This window comes from Callithrix jacchus, chromosome 6 (genome assembly GCF_049354715.1).
Source record: "Callithrix jacchus isolate 240 chromosome 6, calJac240_pri, whole genome shotgun sequence".
NCBI classification, from domain to species: Eukaryota; Metazoa; Chordata; class Mammalia; order Primates; family Cebidae; genus Callithrix; species Callithrix jacchus.
In genome coordinates, this window is record NC_133507.1 from 60,175,620 (window position 1) to 60,197,793 (window position 22,174).

The window sequence follows — 22,174 nt, forward strand, 5'->3', positions numbered from 1 at the left end:
CCAGGTCATGGCAGGAGAATTTTAAACTTTCCTTTCCAAGGCATAACTTGTCACTAAAGGGGAAAAGTTTTACACAATATATACACAAAAAATATTGTGTAAAACAGCAGCAAAACCAATTCTTAAAAAAGGAATGACATATTACATTTTTATTAAAACTGTTGACTTCCGCTTACTAGATGATTAATTTTTAGTACTTATTGCCCAAGAAAAGACTTTTTAACTTATTGTTGGAAATCTTTTGGCACTCTTGCTGCATAGTATTTCTTAACAGTTTAAGAAAATTCATGCTCTGTTGGCAGAAGCCATACATACCCATAACTAAATGGTCAAGATTGAAGTGTGCATGTGTGTGCCACTTAATTATTCATCTAACACATGAACTGTGGATAAAGTTCAGTGTTTGTGTGAATAACAATGCAGTGAAGCTTCATCATCACCAAGCATAAACATTTTTTGATAAGAGTTATCATCAGAGTTGCTTATTGATGTTGAAGCATTGGTTTCATTAGAGTAAATTATATATATGTGTGTGTGTGTATCTATATATATATATATATAGAGAGAGAGAGAGAGAGAGAGAGAGAGACCTGATCTCTACTTTCTGAAAATGTACACATTTAGAATGAGAGGTTATTTAATTCCTATGTAACTTGCCCTTGCCTATATATCCACTTAGCAATTACATACTGGTTCAGTCTGAATTTGGGCCATAGCCAAATAAGGATGAGTTGCCATTTTGTACCAAATTGAGGTTAAAGTGCGAGATGCCAGGTGTCATTTAAATCAAGGTTAGGATGCAAGATGCTAGGTCTCCTTAAATTTACTGTCTGGACACTGATTGCTAACTGTGACATCTCTCCTTTCTGCCCTCTCTCTTTTCCTCTCTCTCCCTTTTTCTTTTTCTCCCTATTTTCACATCTTCTCTCTCTTCTCATGTCTTTAGAGCTTGTTGTAACTCTTGTGATAGTCAAGAACGAAATAATACGGAGTTAGGGAGAAAGAATTCTGCAAGGTATTTATAGGATTCAGTCAAGAAGGTCCATTTTGTAGTTATAAGTAATTTAGCCTATGACTATGGGGAATTACCAGATCCACCAATTGAGAGTTTCTTCTCTTCTTGTTGTTATTGTCATAATTTGAGTATCAAGCTATCATTCATTCGATAAGCTGATGATCTCATCTGATTATTAAGATGACCAAAATGAAGTGATGCTTGTAGCTTTAATACATCCATGTCAGTTTTGTTTATGGTTCAACACTTGGACCTAATTAATCAGGAAAACCCTGGGTTGATGCTGTCTATTAGTGCTAGTCTGAAACATCATTCAAAAGCCTTAAGCAGGAAAGCTGCCTTTCTAAAGTCTCTCTTGTCATTTATTTCTCATGAATGTCCATTTTCTTTCTTAATGTCTGATTCTATGCAACCATCTTCCAGTAATTTATATTGTTAATCAAAAAGCCGTATAGGAATTCTCTGGGAGATTGGGACTGGAAATCCACTGTTCAATGGGATGATTTATAGGTTTTGCACAGGGTGTGTTAAATCACCAGGTGCTGAAGGGCATGCTATTCTTTTAAGTAGTTTGATTCATTGGGTCTTTATTCACCTGGGCAGGCAGGCCATCTTCATTTTTCTTCTGTTTGGATAGTGTTCTTTCTCAGCATCCTATAAGTGTAGCTCTTTTGGCATGAAAGATGTAAATAACCAGTTAGTCCCTAGTCGGGATGGGGACAGAGAAGAAGGTCTTGGGTTTAGTTTCCTTCCATATGTAGAGATAGTCCCTCTCCAGGAACCTCATTGACTTAGCTGATAGAGAAAGCACTGCGTGAGCTATTCAGGCGGAGCACAGAGAAGACTGATACAAATGCAGTTTCAGTGCTTTGATGCTGGCTGATAGGAAGTTTTCCTTGCTCAGCATTCTTGGTAAAAACTTGGAGATTCTTTTGAATGTTTGGGGGCCTAAGTGATTGTCAATTTATATTTTTATTTTTTGTGAGTGTATGTGGTGAGGTGGGGAGGACATCGGAAGAAATTATTTTTTTGCTTTGATAATGAAGATGGATGGGAAAAGTTTGCACTATAAAGCAGATGTGTTTATGACTGTTCTTCTTAGCCACAATCCTTTACATTAATGATGAACTACTTGAGGATTTCAGATGCTTGTGTTTTTCAAGTGTGATCCCCTCCCCTTGAAGGGGTAGATCTGTGGACGTGCAATGGAATGGAGCATTCCAGGATGAAACAGGCCTTCCTGGAACTTAGATTCTTTATCACACTCCCCAGGGGAGTTAATTTCAAGTTGCTGCAGCTGCAGGGTGAAATTGCCCAATCTTAGGTGCTCTTATTGATGGGTGGGAGGGAGTGAGATTGCTTAAGAAATTTTATTATCTTTAGAATCGAAGAATTTATTATGTTTTTTTTTTTAAGATGATCTCTTTCAGGTAGGCTAAGATAATTTTGAGCTCTGACTGTCCAAGCTGCTTAGAGGTTCTGAGTTGTTCTCCACTGGGGGTGGTGCTGCCACTCTCAAGCGGTGTCTGGACGTGCATGGGAGTGTTTTTGTTGTCATGGTGATGGGGGGAGGGCAATACTGGTGTTCCACAAATGGGAGCCAGGGATGACGTACATACTGCTTTGCCCAGGACATCTCTGCAAGGTGAGTAATTTTCCTATCCTAAATGCCAATAGTGTCCTCTGAAGAACCTCCGAGAAATGTGGCTTTGCTTATAATGCTCTTTAGTGCTGATGGACTGCCTGATTGTAGAGGTGAGAGGTGCATAATGAAAAAACAAGCGGGATGTAAGAGCCTTGGGGGCAGGGGATAAAGACTGGTGACTAGTGTTTAAATGGAAACGGAGAAGGGTAGTTCAGTTATAAACAGCTCAGTTTAAATCTCTCATTGCTCAGAATTGAGAGGCTCCTCAAGTAGTGTATCTCATTCTGCTGGCATTTGGTTATTGGAAAGGCACTTTATTTCAATTACTAAGCAATTATTTAAGTAATCTTTGAGATCAACTATGTTGAGAGCTGACTGGATTCTGTGGGCTGGATACTCAGACACGGCCAGCTTGGAGAGGATGGTGGGGGATGGTCACTAGGATGCTGGCGATGCCCTAAGGTGGCGGTCCCCAACCTTTTGGGCACAAGGGACTGATTTCATGGAAGACAATTTTTCCATGGAGAGTGGGGTGGTGGTGAGGGAGGGATAGCTTCAGGATAAAACAGTTTTACCTCAGATCATCAGGCATTAGATTCTTCTAAGGAATGCGCAACCTAGATCCCTCTCATGTGCAGTAGGGTTTGTGCTCCTTTGAAAAGCTAATGCAGCCACTGATTTGACAGGAGGCAAGCTCAGGTGATAATGCTCGCTTACCTGCCTCTCACCTGCTGCTGTGTAGCCTGGATCCTAACAGGCCATGGACCATTACCGGGCTGTAGCCCTGGGTCTGGGGACCCCTGCCTCATGAAACCTGTTGGTAGTTTGCCATGCAAATAGGGCTGGCAAGGATCAGCCTGGGGCAGCTGGAGGGGCTGCAGGGTGTTACCATTCTCTGCTAGCAGCCTCTTGGTGAAGCACCTACCAGCCTGCTCACTGGACTCATGGTTGCGGCGAGGTTCTGGGGATTGAAGTGGAGCTTCAAGCTCTTCTCATTGTCAAAGTCTATATGCTAGTTCAGGCTTTACCTACCCAGAGCGATCTTCGCTTTTAACTCAGTTACTGCCTGAGTAGTCACCCTCACACTCTTTCGCTTGGCATTCAAAGCTCTTTTTTCTCCATCTTCCCAGCCTTGTTGCCTACTGCTCTCCAAGAGGTTCCCACTGCTTGGGTCATACTTATTAGATCCTCACCCATGCTAAGTTTCTGTCAAGTTGTTTTTTTTCTTAGAGACAGGTTTCGCCATGTTGGCCAGGCTGAACTCCTGGTCTCAAGTGATCTGCCCCCCTCGACCTCCCAAAGTGCTGGGATTACAGGCATGTGTCATCACGCCTGGCCTGTCAAGTTGTTTTGACCCTACACACAAAGCCTGGTCTCCCTCTTCACTTCCCCAAATCCTGCTCATTCACAAAGACCCAGTGTAGTCTTATAATTCTTCATGAAGACTTCTCTGATGACACCAGCCTGCAGTGTTATTTCCCCCACCAAGGCCAGTTGGTTTTTATTATCTCCATTGTTATTTGGAACCAAATTGTCTATTGTCATGTGATATAGGTTTGGAGTCAGACTGCCTCAGTGTAAATATGTGCTCCACTACCTACTAGCTGTGAGACTTGGTCAAGCCTTATTGTCTTGTCTATGAAATCGGGCCATTAATACCATTTCAGAAGGCTGTTGTGAGGGTGAGTAACGTAATTCATGGGAAACAATTAAAATACTGCTGGCAAGTCTGGGTGAACAAATGCTGTCATTTTCTTTGCAGGACGTGGAATGATAAAATAGGTACAGGCTCTGGAGTCACACAGACTTTGGGGCTAAATCAGACTTTGACATTTGCTACCTTCGTGGCCCTGAGGGAATTGGTTAATGTCACTGAGGCTCAGATTCTCTTCCATTAAATAAGTATAAATCTCACATCATCCAGTTCAAAGAAGATCCATCCAGTGAATATGTATAAAGCTTTACATATTGTCTACATAGTAGGTGCTCAATAATTAACAGCAATTGTTATTGCATGGATATTTAATTTATAACATAAATCACTTTTGCCCCCAATAAACTTATAGGTTCTGTCAAAACAGACCATATCTTATTTTTCTTTTTTCTTCCACTGATCCTAGGATAACTGCACATAGTAGTTATAAATTCATTTGTGGCTTTAGTGAATCTGGCATCATATTCTTTTGGCCCTTATTTATTTATTTAGCACTTAAAATCTGTGTCTACATGATAATGCATCAACTTGCATTGTAGGTTTTGTCCTCAAATCTTTGACTTCTTGAAATGTCCTTATAGTATTGTTTTGTTCTAAGAAAACATCAGGGCTCTGAAACAATAATTTGGACGAAGTAGTCTATTCAATGGTTTATAAACTGGATTAGGAAAAAAAAAAAGAATTCCTGTCACCTATTTGGTGATCTGTAAGGAAAACCAGGCAGTTAAAATGTTGCACAGAAAGAGAATAGTAGGTTGGTTTGCTGTTCATGGCTTGTTTCAGTTTCATTAACTGAATCCTTGACTATTCCATCAATTTGACACTAGACAGGGTAGGGTGCTTTACATAATTTGTCACCCTTGGCCGTCATCACTATAGTGTAAAGTTTTAGAAATAAGCAGATAACCCTGAATCTTCAAAAGGAGACTGGCCTTGTTTATGTGGGCAAGGTATGGGAATTGCAGTGAACTGTCAGCCAACTTACGAATATCAGGAGTTTGTCTATCAATACCAAAGGAATCAAAATTAAGTAGAGAAAAAGTGAAGCAAAAATTATGGATAAGGAATTGCCTTTTAAATTTGTTTTTCTTTGAGTTTAGTGAAGGTGGGACTATTAAAATATGATTTAGTTGTTGACATTTTAAAGAAGAGGACATGTACCTCCTCAGGTAGACCAAGTGTTAGGAAGGACCAGCATGTGTTAAGAGGATCTAGCAGGGGAATAGGATTTGCCATAGAAATTACCTTACTCTGTTAACTTTGGACAATGTTCCATTGACTACCACTTGCCTTTCTTTTCTAAGAAGAGAATTTATGGGGCCGGGCGTGGTGGCTCATGCCTGTAATCCCAGCACTTTGGGAGACCGAGGCAGGTGGATCATGAGGTCAGAAGTTCGAGACCAGGCTGACCGATATAGTGAAACCCCGTCTGTACTAAAAATACAAAAATTAGCTGGGCTTGGTGGCACGCATCTGTATTCCCAGCTACTCAGGAGGCCGAGGCAGGAGAATTGCTTGAACTCGGGAGGCGGAGGTTGCAGGGAGCTGAGATTGCGTCACTGCACTCCAGCCTGGGCAACAGAGTGAGATTCTGCCTCAAAAGAAAAAAGAGAATTTATGGAAAGAAGAGAGAAACTTACAAGGAAAGGGTAAAAGAGTGAAACTGCTATTAATATGACTTAATGTTTTTCTCTTTTTTAAAAAACTTCTAGATATTCCTCTTTTTTTAGATTATTCCAGATTCCATTTTTCTCTGTATGGATTTAAGATGGTCAATTTCTACTTAATGTCTAATTGTTTGCTCTGATAGTATTTTATATCTCTGATATATAATGGTCTCAGCAGACTAAATTTTACAAAGAGAATTCTGCATTTCCTGACGAATATGCGTTAGCTCTTCCATAAGCACCCGGTGCTGTGCCAGAGACTGCAAATGACAGAGGAATGTTCTCAATCCAGGGTTGTTCCTTGCTCTGGAAAACAAACAGGCAAATGACTTCTTTTCTCTGGGCGCTATCTGTTACTCTAATATCTTATCTTAACACATTCTTGTCCAACACTTGCCCAAAGCCTGGGATATGGCTACTTATGAAGAAAGGAATACTCCTGTTTTTTTTTTTTCTTTCTAGCTTTGGGCTCTCTATGAGGTTGTAAAGCAAGTTTATCCCTGTGGCTAATATAAATTGTATATTTATAAAAATATAAATATATCAAAATGCTTAAAAACTTTATTGCATTGTTTTTGATTGGTGCAATTTTTCCTGAATCCAATAATTTTTTTTAATCCATGCAGCAGTCAGATATATGTGTGACCTAAATCCAATACTTTTTTAATGGTATGTTAGTCACCAAGTAGACTACTCTTTTTCTCCACCTGAAGTATATGAGCACTATGGATTCTACACCAGCCCAATAATGAACTCAGTTAATGTTAATTGAGAGCAATTTTGGAGAAAAAAATAAGATTTTCCCATTCATTCTTGAGTTTCGTGGGATAAACTTTTTTTTGGTGAAAGGGAATGTAGAGTGGTGGTCAGGTAGCACGAATGCTGGAATTGGAACTGTCAGAGTCAAATCCTTGCTTTGCACATATTTGCTATTGGATTGTGGGCAAGTTACTGAATTGCTCTGTGCTTCGGTTTCTTTATTTGTAAAACGTTCATAATAACAGCATCTATTTCACAGGGTTATTATGAGGATTAAATGAGCTAATATTGGCGGAGCACTTAGAATGATGCATGTCATTTAAGTGCCATATGAATACTTCTTTTCATCTTTGTACTATCTATTCTGATTCATGGGAAAGGCAGGGGCTAGTGCTGGGAAGATAGGGTGTTCACTTGGTTTTGATGGTTCCTTTGTGATAATTGCCTGATTCTTAACAAAAGGTTTTTAATTTCAATGTGGATATATTTTCCTCCTTGGTTTTTACTAGAGGTTTTTATTTTATTTTTTGAAATCAGGCAGCACCCAAACCAGAATAGGTTCAGAGAGCCTCCTGGAAAATGTTTTAAATGTTTTAAAGATACGTAAATGATTGTCTGCAACATTACTTCTTGGTTAAAACTGGATTGGTTGAATATGGTAGTTTAGAGACTATTTGCTAAACAAAGTTTTAAAGCTGGCTCTATATAGATGTTTTTTTCCTCCCTGTGGGTGGAATAATCCCCTTATCTTTTTTTTTTAAACTTCAAATTCTTAAATAACAAAATGTAGATAATATCTAGATAAAACTTTTGGAGGGTTGTGAGTAAAGCCTATTTGTGTAAAACATAACACTCAGAAAATAAAGTGTATGTAGACCAATTGAAGTCAGGGCACCTGCAATTGTTATCAGACCTAATCTAGACCTTTTCACTAGTGGTTTATTTTTAAACAACACATATTCCCTTTATGAGAGAATGAGCTTCTGAAGCCAGTGGAGCATTCTGGCTGATTGCTGAGAGGTCACCCAGCAATAATAAAGTATCAGTTTGTTTTTTCTGGAGAACTATTTCCAAACAACAGTCATTTGGGAGTTATAACAGGCGTGAAAGTTACTACTGAAAAGGTGAATTCGACAAATGAATTATCATAGGTCTGTTGATAAATTGAGAAAATTGGATTTGATATATTAGATAATGGAGTGATGGGGAGATCAAATGTGAAAATCACTACCTATAAAAATTACTTAATTGCAACATTTCCCCATCAGTTTCATTTTTTACATGTGTGATTTTAAATAATTGACTTTGAAGTATTTTATAAAATGACTTTTGGGTCTCTATTTTGTGTTCTTTTCATGATGTGTTTAATTGGTATTTTAGTTTGGAAAAAACAAACAAGTCCCCCCTCCCCACCCCTGAAAAATGGGACTTGTAATAAAAGTTGCTTAAGAAATAGCATTAATTATATATATTATCAAAACAGGCAATATACATTGTTCTGATAATTTCCTGTAAATACTCAGTCTCTCAGTTTATATTTTTCTTTTCTCCATGGCAATATGAAACTCTCTGTAAGAGGACTGTTCTTTACGATTGTTACAATTTTTCAACCAGAAGATACTACCTTTACAACCTTAGATACTAAGGGAGACCAATGTACTGAACTTACAAATGTATTATGTTGAATTACTAACAATAGACCTAATTGATAAAAGTGATTTAATATATGTTGTCTTAATAGCTAAACCTCCAAAGCCCCTAATCTCCCATGGAAATATTGCTTTGTAGAACAAAATCCAACGAGAAGTTCTGGGATTCCAGAGTGAATTTGTACATTCCTTAGGGGCATTTTTGCAAGGGAGGTTGTTGTGTTTTAAAGGTAGTTGATAAGAGACCTGCACCACCAACCCCAGACCTGCACCACCAACCACCATCATACATTAGTCTATAGAAGGTATTTGGGTGTACATACTCCTGTACCACTCGGTACCACCATTTAGCCAAGCAAAGTTTCTGACCATTTGCAGCATACATTATAAATCAGGATGTCACTACCAGACAATCAGATTTGAACATTCCATGAACAAAGTAACCTATATACCCTAGGAATAGATCACTTAAGTATGTTTATGTCATGCTGTTGATATGCCTGCATTTACACAAGTCAGGATAGCACACTGCTTATTTATTTTAGGAGTAGGTAATTGATCTGTATATATACCTAATTTTAGTTAATTAGAAAAAAATTGAAATAGGTAATTTAGCATGATTGCTTAAATACGTGGGGAAGATATAATTATTCTTCCAACTCCAAAAATTGCTCCTTTATCCTGTGGGTTTGTGAAAGAATAGAATAATTTTGAGCATTCTCTAACTTGGGCTGGTATTGGCTGCTGTCTTTGAAAAATTTTTCTATGAGGCACATAGTGCTTGGGAATACCACTGGCCAGGTATTTGGGGAACTTTGTCCCTTGGGGAGACCTAGGAAAATCACAGGATATATTTGTTCAGTGAAGTGAACTTGTTTAAGTTATATTCTCCTTCCAGTATCACTAAGGAGCATGACTGCCACTTGGGTGTCAACTTTTGCTGTCAAGTTTATATACTTTGGTTGACTGCGAGATTTTGTTTTTAGTTTTGGCTCTTTGGTTTAAAAAATTGTTTGCAGAGATGAGCTTATAGATATGGCAAGTTATAACTTAATTTTTAAAAACTAAGCCAAAATATTTGTTAGTTTAGAATCTAAGAATGAAAGGCCATAACTTGCTGTATATCTTAAAAAATAAGATAAGGAACTAAAAAAAGTACACTTACACAAATGAAAAGTTACTCACGATACTATCAATCAGTCAGAGATAACCACTGTTAATGTTCTGGTCTTTTTTATCTTTTTTTTTCATATGTAACTCTGTTATATGTAAAAATTTACATCCTTGTTTTTGTTTCATTAAATTATTTCTCTAAGTACTTAGAAATTCTCCATTACCATTTTATAAGTTATTAATCTGTCAATATATTGATGTGAAAAAGTTTAGTCTGTTTATTATTAGACATTTAAGAGGTTTGCAATTTCCTTTGTTATAAATAATGTGATGAAAAGTCTTTATACATTAAAAAAACACTAGAAGTAAAGGTACTAAATTCAAGATCAATTATTTTTAAAAAGCAAGATACATGTTGTCAAACTGCTTTCCCAATTAGTTACATCAAGGTACGCACTAATCAAATGTGTATGAAAATCACTTTCTTCCTTTGGATGTTCAAATAAATATTTTTATATTATCATTGGGAGAATGTTGTCCTAATTTTATAATTTGCATTTCTTTGATTATTTAATTAGTTGAATAACTTTTCATTTTTATCAAAAATGTATATTTCTGCAGTTAAGTATCTGCATGGGATAAGTTTTTAAAATTTCTGTCTGTTATTGCAGAATGTGACAGTGAGCATTTTCGCTGTAGAAATGGGCATTGCATCCCTAAAGACTGGAGGTGTGATGGGACCAAAGACTGTTTGGATGACTCAGATGAAATTGGTTGTGGTAAGTGAGGAGCGGCCAGGCTAAGTTCTATTTTGAGTAATGTAAGTGCTTCATGGTGATTTCAGCTGTAACAGAGAAGAGCTATGCCTTTTAGTGACAGAGGCAGGGCTGGGCCCAAGTCTTTTGAGATCTGTGTGGTTGAATAGAGAACTGATGGTGTTAGCAATTATTTTACTCCTTTTTGAGGCAGGGGTTCAATTCACATCAGTTTATATCTTACCCTTATCCCTTGACCCCAACTTCAATATGGAAAGATACTTGGTTACAGTTTTCTGAAGCCTATACATGATTATTTCTGATATTTGCTTAGTGAATTTTGTGCACCCACAAGAACAAACAAAAAATAATGTTATCTGAACTACTATGATTTGTAAGTCAAGGAGGAGTCCATTTTTATGTCAAGGGTATAGAGCAACTTATGTGAATTACCATAAAGAAATCACAGAATTGGTTACTGTGATTTATGTTATTAAAAAATTATGTTATCATTAAAAAATTCTAGTTAAAAAATAGGATGATGTATTAAACCTCAGATCTAACTGATTATAAAATGACTTTCACATACATTTTGTCATGTACTTTTCTCTCTAATCTTCTGAGATAGATTTCAGATTAGGAAATTGAGATGTGAAGAAGTTAAGTCATTTATTAAAGTTCTTACGGTTGGTAAGCCCATGCACAGATCCCATTGCTCTTCCTGACTTCCCACAGGTGATAATCATATGCAGTTTCCTTCATTCCAGCAGGTGAACTAACAAAGGTTATCTTTCACAAATCAGGAAAGCAGGCACAAAATTTTTGTTTTGAATTGTTGGCCATCTTACGGCACACTATAGCAGTCAAACTTTGGTGTGTCATTTAGATGACAATGCATTTGAAAATGGGTAATGACTAGGTCCTGTACAGTGCTCCTCAAAAGCTCATGCACAAATGGATAACCCGGGAGCTCATTAAAGTGCAAATTTGGATTCTGTATTTTGAGGTAGGACCTGAGCTTTTGCCTTTCTAGAAACTTCCTGCTGATGTGGATGCTGCTAGTTTGTGGACTATGAACAAGGCTGTAAGCTGTATTTGTAGAGACACAATCATGTGCTATCTATTTGCCTACTCTGGGCTTATTGAGTTCATTTTGATTAAACAATAAAAGCAAAAAGGCAAGAGCAGTGCATATGGGGTAAAGGAATAAATTAACAGCTATGCCAACACTCTTCAGAGATTTTTACCTGTATTGTATTTTATTGACCTGTAAAAATAATATCAATAACAATAATACCAATGACAACAGGGATAGCAACTAATATTACATGGCAATTTCACATACCTATGTTAACTTATTTTTCACAGCAAACCGTGAGATGAGTATAGTTCCCATTTCATGATGAATACATTGAGGTTCAGAGAACCTGCCAAAGATCCTAAAGCAAGTAAATCATGGAAGCAATAATTATTTGATTCTGGGTTTTCTTTTTCAAATCCCATAGATTTTCCAGTTCATGATTATACTTTACTATTAGCTATCACAAAATAAATAGTTTAACAATAACTCATGGTTTAGTTTTACTTGAGTTAAGCTTTTAACCTAACACCTTTGTCATAATTTGTGTGTATACCTGCTATTTTTTTTAATTCTCTGTGTTTTTATGTTGCTTTGGTTCATGAGTTTGTTGCTGAGCTTATTTGACAGTAAACTCTGACTGGGGTCCACAGACTCTAGAATAAGGGTTGTTTACTGTTTGCCTTCAAATAAACTGAGCAGGTGTTGACATGATATATTCTTCTGGAGCAAGCATGGCTTGCTACTATAATGGGGAGGGTGCTTGCCATAATGAGTCCTCTGTTGGTTTGTTTTAGCTCCTGTGACCTGCCAGCAGGGCTATTTCAAGTGCCAGAGTGATGGGCAATGCATCCCGAACTCCTGGGTGTGTGACCGAGATCAAGACTGTGATGATGGCTCAGATGAACTTCAGCACTGCTGTAAGTGTTTGGTGAGGAATCCTGCTCTGGCTTTGTGGACTCCTACAACCCAACCTGCCGCAAAGACGTTACACACAATGGGATGATTCTTTAGAAATGTGGAGTGGGGCCTTAAGTCACAAGGGAACCTATGCCAGCAATCTCATTCAGGGGTTGGATGATATTGAAAGTACAGATATACTGAAGAATTAAGAATATACTCCAGAAATTTGGAAATGAGATAGGTTCCCAGTCTTTAATTTTGGTTATGTTATGCTCAAGAAAGAAACCAAATATTTGTTGGTGTGTACAGCTGGGTGTCTTCATGTGTGTGGTTGGCAGCTGGATGAATCTTTTGGCTCTTGTGGCATACTTTGTATTCAAACCTTTCACCCCTTCTGCCCCAATGTTAAACTCTCTTCTTTATGACTGAGTGGAAGTAGGTAGGTCTGTTGGAGGGATTCTTGGTGGTTACTTCAGTGACTGCTGCCACAGCCACCGTAGGATGAGTCAGGACAAGAAAGAAAATGGTAGTAATGAAGCAGATATTGGCAACTGCAGCATCCAAAAACCTTTTAAATGCTCATTTCTTTGGGATCAAACTAGAAAGAATGTTTTAACAGATTTAGAAATAATTTTATTTATTTTTATTGTATTATTATTTTTTGCCAGGACCTTGATCTTGGATATTTTAATTTTATTATTATTTGTAGAGTCAGGGTCTCACTGTCTCACCCAGGCTGGAGTGCAGTAGTGTGATCACAGCTCACTGCAGCCTCAAACACCTATAGTCCCAGCTAGTCAGAGGGCTGAAGTGGGAGGTTTACCCACTTCAGCCTTCCCACTTCAGCCTTCTGAGTAGCTGGGACTATAGGTGTGCACCAACATGCCCAGCTAATTTTCAAATTTTTTGGTAGAGACACGATCTTGTTACATTGTCCAGGCTGGTCTGGAATCCTGGGCTATAGTGATCCTCCTGCTTTGGCCTCCCAAAATGTTGGGATTACAGGCATGACCCACCATGCCTGGCTTGAAAATAATTTGAGATAAGAGAGCAATGTTGGATAAATATAAGATGTCGGCCTGTGAGCAATATGTCTATCATGTGTATCATTCCATTCCTTTCTCTATTAAGGACATTTGTATAATTAAAAATCATTCTTGTATCACTGTGTATGTTTTTGGCTGCAAGGAAAGAAAAATACAACTCAAGAATTTATTATCTCACATAATAAGAAGCCCAACTGTAGATTGTTCCAGGCTTGGTTAATTCCCAGCTCAGTAACGTTATCCAATTTTTCCTTACTTTTCTGCTTTGCCATATTTATCCTATTGACCTGTCTTGATTGCATAAATGCTGCTCAAATCTTAAATTTTGCATCCTGGAGGCCTGACATTCTCTCAGGCAGAGAGGAGGTTCTTAATAAATAGATACTAAATGCATAAATGATGGGTTTGGCTATATAGTTTTGGGTCTGTTTTCCCTTACTCTTCTCACAGAGTGGGAAGAAAGCTGAGTTTTATTTTGTGATTCACTGTGTGGTGGATGACTCTTTGTTAATAATAATAGTTTACAGAGGGCAATGGAACTACTAAGGGAAACTGTTTGGGAAAAGACTGGAGATAAGTTTATAGTGGTCATTTTTTTTTTTTTTTGAGACAGAGTCTTGCTCTGTTGCCCAGGCTGGAGTGCAATGGTGCAATCTTGGCTCACTGCAACCTCTGCCTCCTGGGTTCAAGTGATTCTCCTGCCTCAGCCTCCAGAGTAGCTGGGACTACAGGTGCCCACCACCACACCCAGCTAATTTTTGTGTTTTTAGTAGAGATGGGGTTTCACCATATTGGACAAGCTGGTCTTGAACTTCTGACCTTGTGATCTACCCACCTTGGCCTCCCAAAGTGCTGGGATTAAAAGGGTAAGCCACCGTGCTCAGCCTATAGCAGACATTTTAAAACAATATTGCATACTATTTTAAATGACTATGGATTTCATAAGGCAATTCTCCCATTTTTAATGATACAAAAATTCTCCATTAGATATGTTTTAGGCAAAGACAAAATATGCCAACTCTGTGCTCAGTAAAGTCACCAGAGGACTCTGGTGATTTGCAATAGGCACTTTTCCTTCCTCGTCACACTGGATGGACTTTTCTATTGCACTTGACTCTGGAGACCATTCCTCCTTCTTGACACTATTCCCTTGGCTACCACGACTCCCAGCAGCCCTGGCTCTCTTCTGAGCTGCTTTGGTCATTCATTTTATTTTCCTCTTCTACTCAGCCTTTGAGATACTCAAGGGCTTGAGTGTCTTATTCTAGATGCTCTAGGATAATCTCACATTCTCATGATTTTGGTGACTCTGTGGCCTGATGAGACTGAATTCTGTGTTTAGAACCCAGATTTTTAGCCCACACTTCAGTCTTGTATACTCAACTACCTTTGGACCTCTGTAAGGTGCCTCAAATTCAAGGTGTCCTAACTGCAAATAATCATCTTCCCTCCTGAACTGGCTTTTTCTTCTATATTTTCTGGTCTACATCTTTTATCTTTTTTTTTTTTTTTTTGAGACAGAGTTTCGCTGTTGTTACCCAGACTGGAGTGCAATGGCACGATCTCAGCTCACTGCAACCTCCGCCTTCTGGGTTCAAGCAATTCTCCTGCCTCAGCCTCCCAAGTAGCTGGGACTATAGGCATGCACCACCATGCCCAGCTAGTTTTTGTATTTTTAGTAGAGAAGGGGTTTCACCTTGTTGACCAGGATGGTCTCGATCTCTTGACCTCGTGATCCATCCGCCTTGGCCTCCCAAAGTGCAGGGATTATAAGCATGCATATTTTATCTTTATTAATAGAAATAGCATTTAACCCACTACAAGGCACTGGCAGAAAATACAAAATCAGTCTCAAACTATTGGAAATAAGCAGATGGATGCTCTTTTACTTTTTAAATTTGTGAAACGCGTTTCATAATGAAAGTATTTTATTGGATGAAAAAGAAAGATTGCTGTAAGTGATGGGAAAGATACAATCAATTAACATGAAAGGGCTATCACAGTCCCCTAGGCACCCAGGCTAGAAACTTGGAAGTTACTCTTGATTCCTTCCTCTTTTTCACTGCCCACATTTAATCACCAACTCCTGCCTAATTTGCCTCATAAATAGTTCTGAAGTTCATCTCTTCATTTGTCTCTTTTATTTTTTTAGTAAGGACTTTTTTTTTTTTTTTTTTTGAGACAGGGTCTTGCTCTGTTGCCCAAGTTGGAGTGCAGTGTCACAATCATGACTCACTGTAGCCTTGACCTCCTGGGCTCAACTGATCCTTCTACTTCTCACCGTTTGGAGTAGCTGGGACTACAGGCTCATGCCACCATGTCTGGCTACATTTTTTAATTATTTTTTTTGTAGAGATGTTATTTTGCCATGTTGCCCAGGCTGGTCTCCAACTCCTGGCCTCAAGTGATCCACCCACCTTGGCCTCCAAGAGTGCTGTGATTACAGGTGTGAGCCACCATGTCTGGCCCATCTCTTCATTTCTGCTCCCACTGCCAACATCTCTCATCTGGGTGACAGCAGCAGCCTCTGGATTGGCCTCCCTGCCTCCAGTCTTGTGCATCGTTAGATTCTCTCTGATACTGATGCTGATCTACCTAAGATGCTTTGGTAGCTCTCTATTCAAGCCAGGAGAAAGTTCCAATTCCCTAACATGGTTTATAGCGGCTTTCAAAATGTGGCTGGTGCTTATTTTTCTATTTCTATCATTTGCTATTCTTGCCTTGAAGTAGCCACTTGGACACAGAAGTGCTTTCAGTTCCTGTGGGTGTGCCATGCTGTGACCTAACCTTTTGTCTCTGTGCAAGCTGCATGAATGCTGAATGCTCGGTGCTAGACAGCCCTTCTTTGCTTTTGGCCTACCTAACTGCTGCTTCTTTAAGACCAAGGAAGGTGTCACTTTTTCATGAAAACTGTCCCCATCCATGTTCCCATCCCAGAATGAATTAAGTTCCCTGATTGAAGCTTCTATCATTCCTGTGTACCTATAATCTGCTTCATAACTGTCTTCTAATTACTCCTAAAAGTGTCCCCTAGAAGACTGAGCTTCTTGAGGGTAGGGATTGTGCCTTGTTCACCTGAAGATTTCCATATTGCTATACTGTGTGGTACATAATAGGCCCTCAACAGGTGTTTGTGAAATTAATGAATAGATGAATCTCGGCATTAAATCGGTTGAGAACTGCATAATTTTACTTTGTTTTCTCTCTACATTTGAATGAGCTTTTGATTGCTCCTTTATAAGCCCTTTAGGCACAAAATATAGCATTACTTGGGCTTGATGTAAAGAAGAAAGCCAAGGTAATTGAAATAATACTGATATCTGACCTAGTTTCTTTTCATATTTTGTTTGAGACAACTCATGACTTGCCTTTTCAGGAATTGAAGAAAGTTCTTGCTGGGTGCAGTGGCTCACACCTGTAATCCCAGCACTTTGGGAGGCTGAGGCGGGTGGATCACCTGAGGTCAGCAGTTTGAAACCAGCCTGACCAACATGGAGAAACCAAGTCTCTACTAAAAATACAAAATTAGCCAGGCTTAGTGGCATGTGATGGTAATCCCAGTTATTGAGGAGGCTGAGGAAGAAGAGGCTGAGGCAGGATGTGGAGGTTGCAGTGAGCCAAGATTGTGCTGTTGTACTCCAGCCTGGGCAACAAGAGTGAATTCTGTCTCAAAAGAAAAAAAAAAAAAGAAAGTTCTTTAATTTTATGTGGAAATTGGCAATAGATACTTAAATAAGTTATATGGAAATTCAATAAGGAAGTATGAATCTTTTTAACCGTTTTCACATAAAATTGTGTCTCTGCCATGGGCAGAATTCAGACATTTAAGTGCCTTCTAGAAAAATGTATCTATTCTGCCTTTGTTAATAAAAGTGGACCCACAGGTATAAGGTACTAAGAGAAAATATGAAATTATTTAGGGTTAGAAATAGGCTGACTGGAAAAATTTTGTTTGCATTCCAGAATTATATGACAGTATTTTATTAATTAAACAGAAAGAAGGAAGAAAATGACAAGGAGGATATAATCAATTAAGCATAGAGAAGGGTGTTAATTATGGTTTTATAAAATATCTTATCACATGATAATTTTTATATGTTTGAATTTTCAAGTACCACCTTGAAAACTGTCACTGTCTACTTATCTTTTACATATATATTTTTAAGAGACAGGTGTCTTGCTTTGCTGCTCAGGCTCTAACTATATAAAAAGAGAAGTTCTTTTGGGCTCAAGTGATCTTCCTACATCAGCCTTCCAAATAGCTAGGATTACAGCTGCTTGGAAGTGAGACACTGTGCCTGACTGAATTTATTTATTTATTTTTTAAGATACAAGGATCTCACTGTGTTGCCCAGCATGGTCTTGAACTCCTGGCCTCAAGTGATCTTGCCTCAGTTTCCCCAAGTAGTTGGGATTATAGGCACAAGCCACTGTGCCAGGTTTACTTGTCTTTCGCAAAGGTTTTTCATGTTAAGTTTTGACATGATATCTAATTTTATCAGAAAGCTAACTTTTGCTGAACCTAAATCTCTATTCTATATAGAAGTATAGAAAGCTCTGTAAAAATTGAAGGCAAACCTTTTTTCTTCCATTAGAGGATTATATTACATTTTTTAAAGGATCACATTTTCCCTCAAAGCTCTTTGCATGTAGACAACTTTAAAATCCCACCGTAAGATAGTGTTACCACATTGTGGTAATTCTTGCCTTCGAATATTATACTTTTGCTTTTGCATTTACAGGATAGCTTTCACATCATGCTTGTGGGTATCAGTTCATTGGATTTTATTTGTTTTATCTGGAGGCAAATCTGATGAACTGCTGATGTCCTGCTTTCATCTATACTAATCAACATGGGATAAAATAAAACTAGCTTAATTTTTTTTTCTGTTTATAAAATTGATACATGGTCAATGTAGACAGTTTATAGGATAGAGGAAATAATACAGAAAAAAAATTGCTTCTATTTATATTCACACCACTCTGTAATAACTGCTTTTAAAGCTTTGATATATTTCCTTCTTGTTTCTTTTTTCTTTCTTTCTTTCTTTTTTTTGAGACGGAGTCTCACTCTGTCACCTAGGCTGGAATGCAATGGTACATACCGTCTTGGCTCACTGCAACCTCCACTTCTTAGGTTCAAGCAATTCTCCTGCCTCAGCCTCCCGAGTAGCTTGGATTACAGGCACCCTCCACCACACCCGGCTAATTTTTGTATTAGTAGAGACAGGGTTTCACGCTGTTGGCTAGGCTGGTCTGGAACTCCTGACCTTGTGATCTGCCCGCCTCCCTCCCAAAGTGCTGGGATTACTGGTGTGAGCCTCTGTGCCCGTCTCCTTCTTGTTTATAAAAGGATTTCAATGGGTGGAGGGAGGAGGGACCTTGCCAGTTTTTGGTTAATACCTGTATCTACAAAATTTTTATTTCATTAACACTTTTTACTATATAGTTTAAAAATCTGTATTGTATTCCTTACATATGTTGATAACATAATTGTGTACGCTAGCATGCTTGAATGTGGACACTATCCTGTGGGCATTTTGATAATAATATACTTTTGCATTGTAAGCTTAGCTTGGTGGTAGCTGGGTACTTTATCTTGTGTCCCTGTGAACTTTATGCTTTGCAATATCCTTGCTAATGCCAATAGTTTAGTCTGTATCTAGCAATAATTATAAATGAATAATTTTTTCTCTTCGCAGCACAAAGTACATGCTCAAGTCATCAGATAACATGCTCCAGTGGTCAGTGTATCCCAGGTGAATACAGGTGTGACCACGTCAGAGACTGCCCAGATGGAGCTGATGAGAAAGACTGCCGTGAGTCTGTTTGAGTCCTTGCACTGTATTTGGTTTCACCCTTGTCCCTTTGGCATTTTAATCAATTTGTTAGATTTGTTGATGGACATAAATGCCTACAATACGCCTCTTGTTATTGCAATCTCTTGGCAGATTCTTTTGTGGATTAGAGGTGATGTTCTGATAAGAGTCTATTTTTAACAAGACATTCTAAGAGTGTCTTACCTTAGCACATCAAGTTTCTGTAATTTTTATAGTAAGAAACTTTTAACATGAACATAGAATCCAAAAAGATAATTAAATACATTGAGTACAGAATCCAGTTTGGTCAATTTTAACTGGTATTACATGGCTATAGTAAGTTTCTAGGTCAAATTTCTCACTAGTTCTCCTGCCTTTATGGACTCAACATTTTTCAGATTACCTTTGGAAAAGTGTTACATTTTGAAAATGGCTTTTCCTATTATAGCAGCATACTATGTTTGTAACTGATCACTACAAAATAAGACATATAAATCATAGCATTCTATGTATAATGTATAAATGTTACCACACCAAAATAAGGAAGTGCAATCATGGTTCATTATGTAGTAACAGGTGAGTAAAGAACAATAAAGAAGAGTCTTCCTTTTTTGAGGCCTATGTAGAACTGTTAGGATACAATAAGATAGGAATTAGTCTGCTGTGTGAGTCCTATAGTCCATATAATTGACCTTAATCTCAGATATAGCTAGTTTCTGGTTTGTTTTCTTTACTTTTTTCTTTCTTGAGGTGGACTTTTGCTCTTGTTACCCAAGCTGGAGTGCAATGGCATGATTTCAGCTCACTGCAATCTGCTTCCCTGGTTCAAGTGATTCTCCTGACTCGGTCTCCTGAGAAGCTGGGATTACAGGCGTGCACCATACCACCATGCCTGGCTAATTTTTGTATTTTTAGTAGAGATGGGGTTTCACCATGTTGGTCAGGCTGGTCTTGAACTTCTGATCTCCGGTGATCCACCTGCCTTGGCCTCCCAAAGTGCTGGGATTATAGGTGTAAATCACCATGTCCAGCCCATAGTTTCTCTTAAAAGCTCTTACAAGTCTATCATTTATGAATTTCCAGAAGTTCCTTGAGTTATACACACACACACACACACACACACACACACACAGACACACACTTATATATATGCATGTATATATAATATACATATATATATTTCTGACAGGTCTTTTAGTGCACTCTTGCATTTCATAATATTACTATGAGCTGTATAAAGATATACTCATGTGTCACTTAATGAGGGGGACACATTCTGAGAAATGTGTTGTTAGGGAATTTTGTGGTTGTGTGAATATCATAGAGTGTAGTTAAACACACCTGGATGATATAGCCTACTGCACACCTAGGGTACATGGTATATACCCTTGCTCCTAGGCTACAGACCTGCACACCATGTTACTGTGCTGACTACTATAGGCAATTGGAATACAATGTTAAGTATTTACATGTCTAAACATGTGGAAACATAGAAAAGGTACAGCAAAAATATGGTATTATAACCTTAGGGGACCATTGTAGTACATGTAATATGTGCAGTCCGTCGTTGACTGAAGGAGTGCTATGCGTTGTATGACTGTACTTCCTTTGGTTTGCTCTTAAATTTATATTTCAAACTTCAAGGAGTTATCCCTGTATTCCATTAATTGGTAGGCAGATATTTGTGTATCTTAGAAACCTTGACCATAAACTTTTCAGTTATTATATCCCCAGCAGAAGTTTCAAGTTTTAGCCTATTCTCATGGGATATCTCCTATTGTTTAATAATTTGATTTAATTTTAGTTTTCTGGATTGTTTATAAATTCCTTCCTTTGATACAAATGTTTTGTTTAATGGTTTCTGATGAAAGAACTAACTTGTGTAAATTTTGCTAAACTTCCTAAGCTGTGCCTTGGGTAGGAGCTAACATACATTGATTATGGGAAGCGAATTGTTCCTAGTCACTGTACATTTCAGGCTATACTGTTCATGGAAGAAATACTTGCATATGTGCAAAGGAAAGACCTGTGCTTCCCTCCATACCCTGACCACATGGTACATTTTTAAAAACGGCCCTTCTTCAGTGCTTTCCCCTTTGCATGTTATTTTTCTTTGACAGAAGTGTCTGCACTATTTGTCTTTGTCTCTCTATTTCCTAGCAGAGTTCCTAGTACGGTTCTGTTCTAATTTTCATCTGAAATATTCTTATTTTAAATTTTGCTTATTTTTCATTTTATTAAGTTCTGGGACACGTGCAGAACGTGCAGGTTTGTTACATAGGTATACTTGCGTCATGGTGGTCTGCTGCACTTATCAACCCATCATCTGGATTTCAAGCCCCACATACATTTCAAGCCCCTAATGCTCCACGTCCTCTTACCCCCCACCCCCCAACAGGCCCCAGTGTGTGATGTTCCCCTCCCTGTGTCCATGTGTTCTTATTGTTCAACTCCTACTTATGAGAGAGAACATGTGGTATTTGGTTTTCTGTTCCTGTGTTAGTTTGCTGAGAATAATACCTTCCGGTTTCATCCATGTTCCTGCAAAAGACGTGAACTCATTCTTTTTTATGGCTGCATAGTATTCCATGGTATATGTGTGCTACCTTTTCTTTATTCAGTCTATCATTGATAGGCATTTGAGTTGGTTCCAAGCCTTTGCTATTGTAAAAAGTGCTGCAATAAACATATGTGCGTATGTGTCTTAATTTTTTGAAAGAGATTACAGTGGATTTACCTTCACTCTGGAAATTATGCAAAAAATTTAGACTCAACTCTGGCAAGTTTAGAGATGGCAGTGTGTGTCTGATACCAGAGAATAGCAAGTTTAAGAGTCAAGGATTCTCCTTTCAATACTTTGTAAAGGACATAGTAGTTTCTTCATTGAGGCAAATGAAGAAGATATTTTTGATTAATAATATTAGCAATAAATCATAAATGCTACAAAATATATCATGATTTGTGATATATTAATTACTAATATTAATCATTTTGATTAATATTAGTAATCA

General features: G+C 38.1%; 1 protein-coding gene across 4 annotated transcripts in view; it reads left to right on the top strand.

The window, feature by feature from the left end:
- The window catches only part of LRP2 (LDL receptor related protein 2), a 216,321-nt gene that overhangs the window by 30,202 nt on the left and 163,945 nt on the right, over positions 1 to 22,174 (top strand). For 2 of the 4 annotated variants that reach the window (XM_035304603.3, XM_008998756.5), the window contains exons 2-4: positions 10,234 to 10,341; positions 12,193 to 12,315; positions 19,047 to 19,163. In XM_035304603.3, coding sequence (XP_035160494.3) covers positions 10,234 to 10,341; positions 12,193 to 12,315; positions 19,047 to 19,163 — 348 coding nt within the window. Of the gene's footprint in view, positions 1 to 2,599; positions 2,771 to 10,233; positions 10,342 to 12,192; positions 12,316 to 19,046; positions 19,164 to 22,174 lie in introns of those variants that run through there. The other 2 variants (XM_078327446.1, XM_078327447.1) reach the window with 2 other exon arrangements.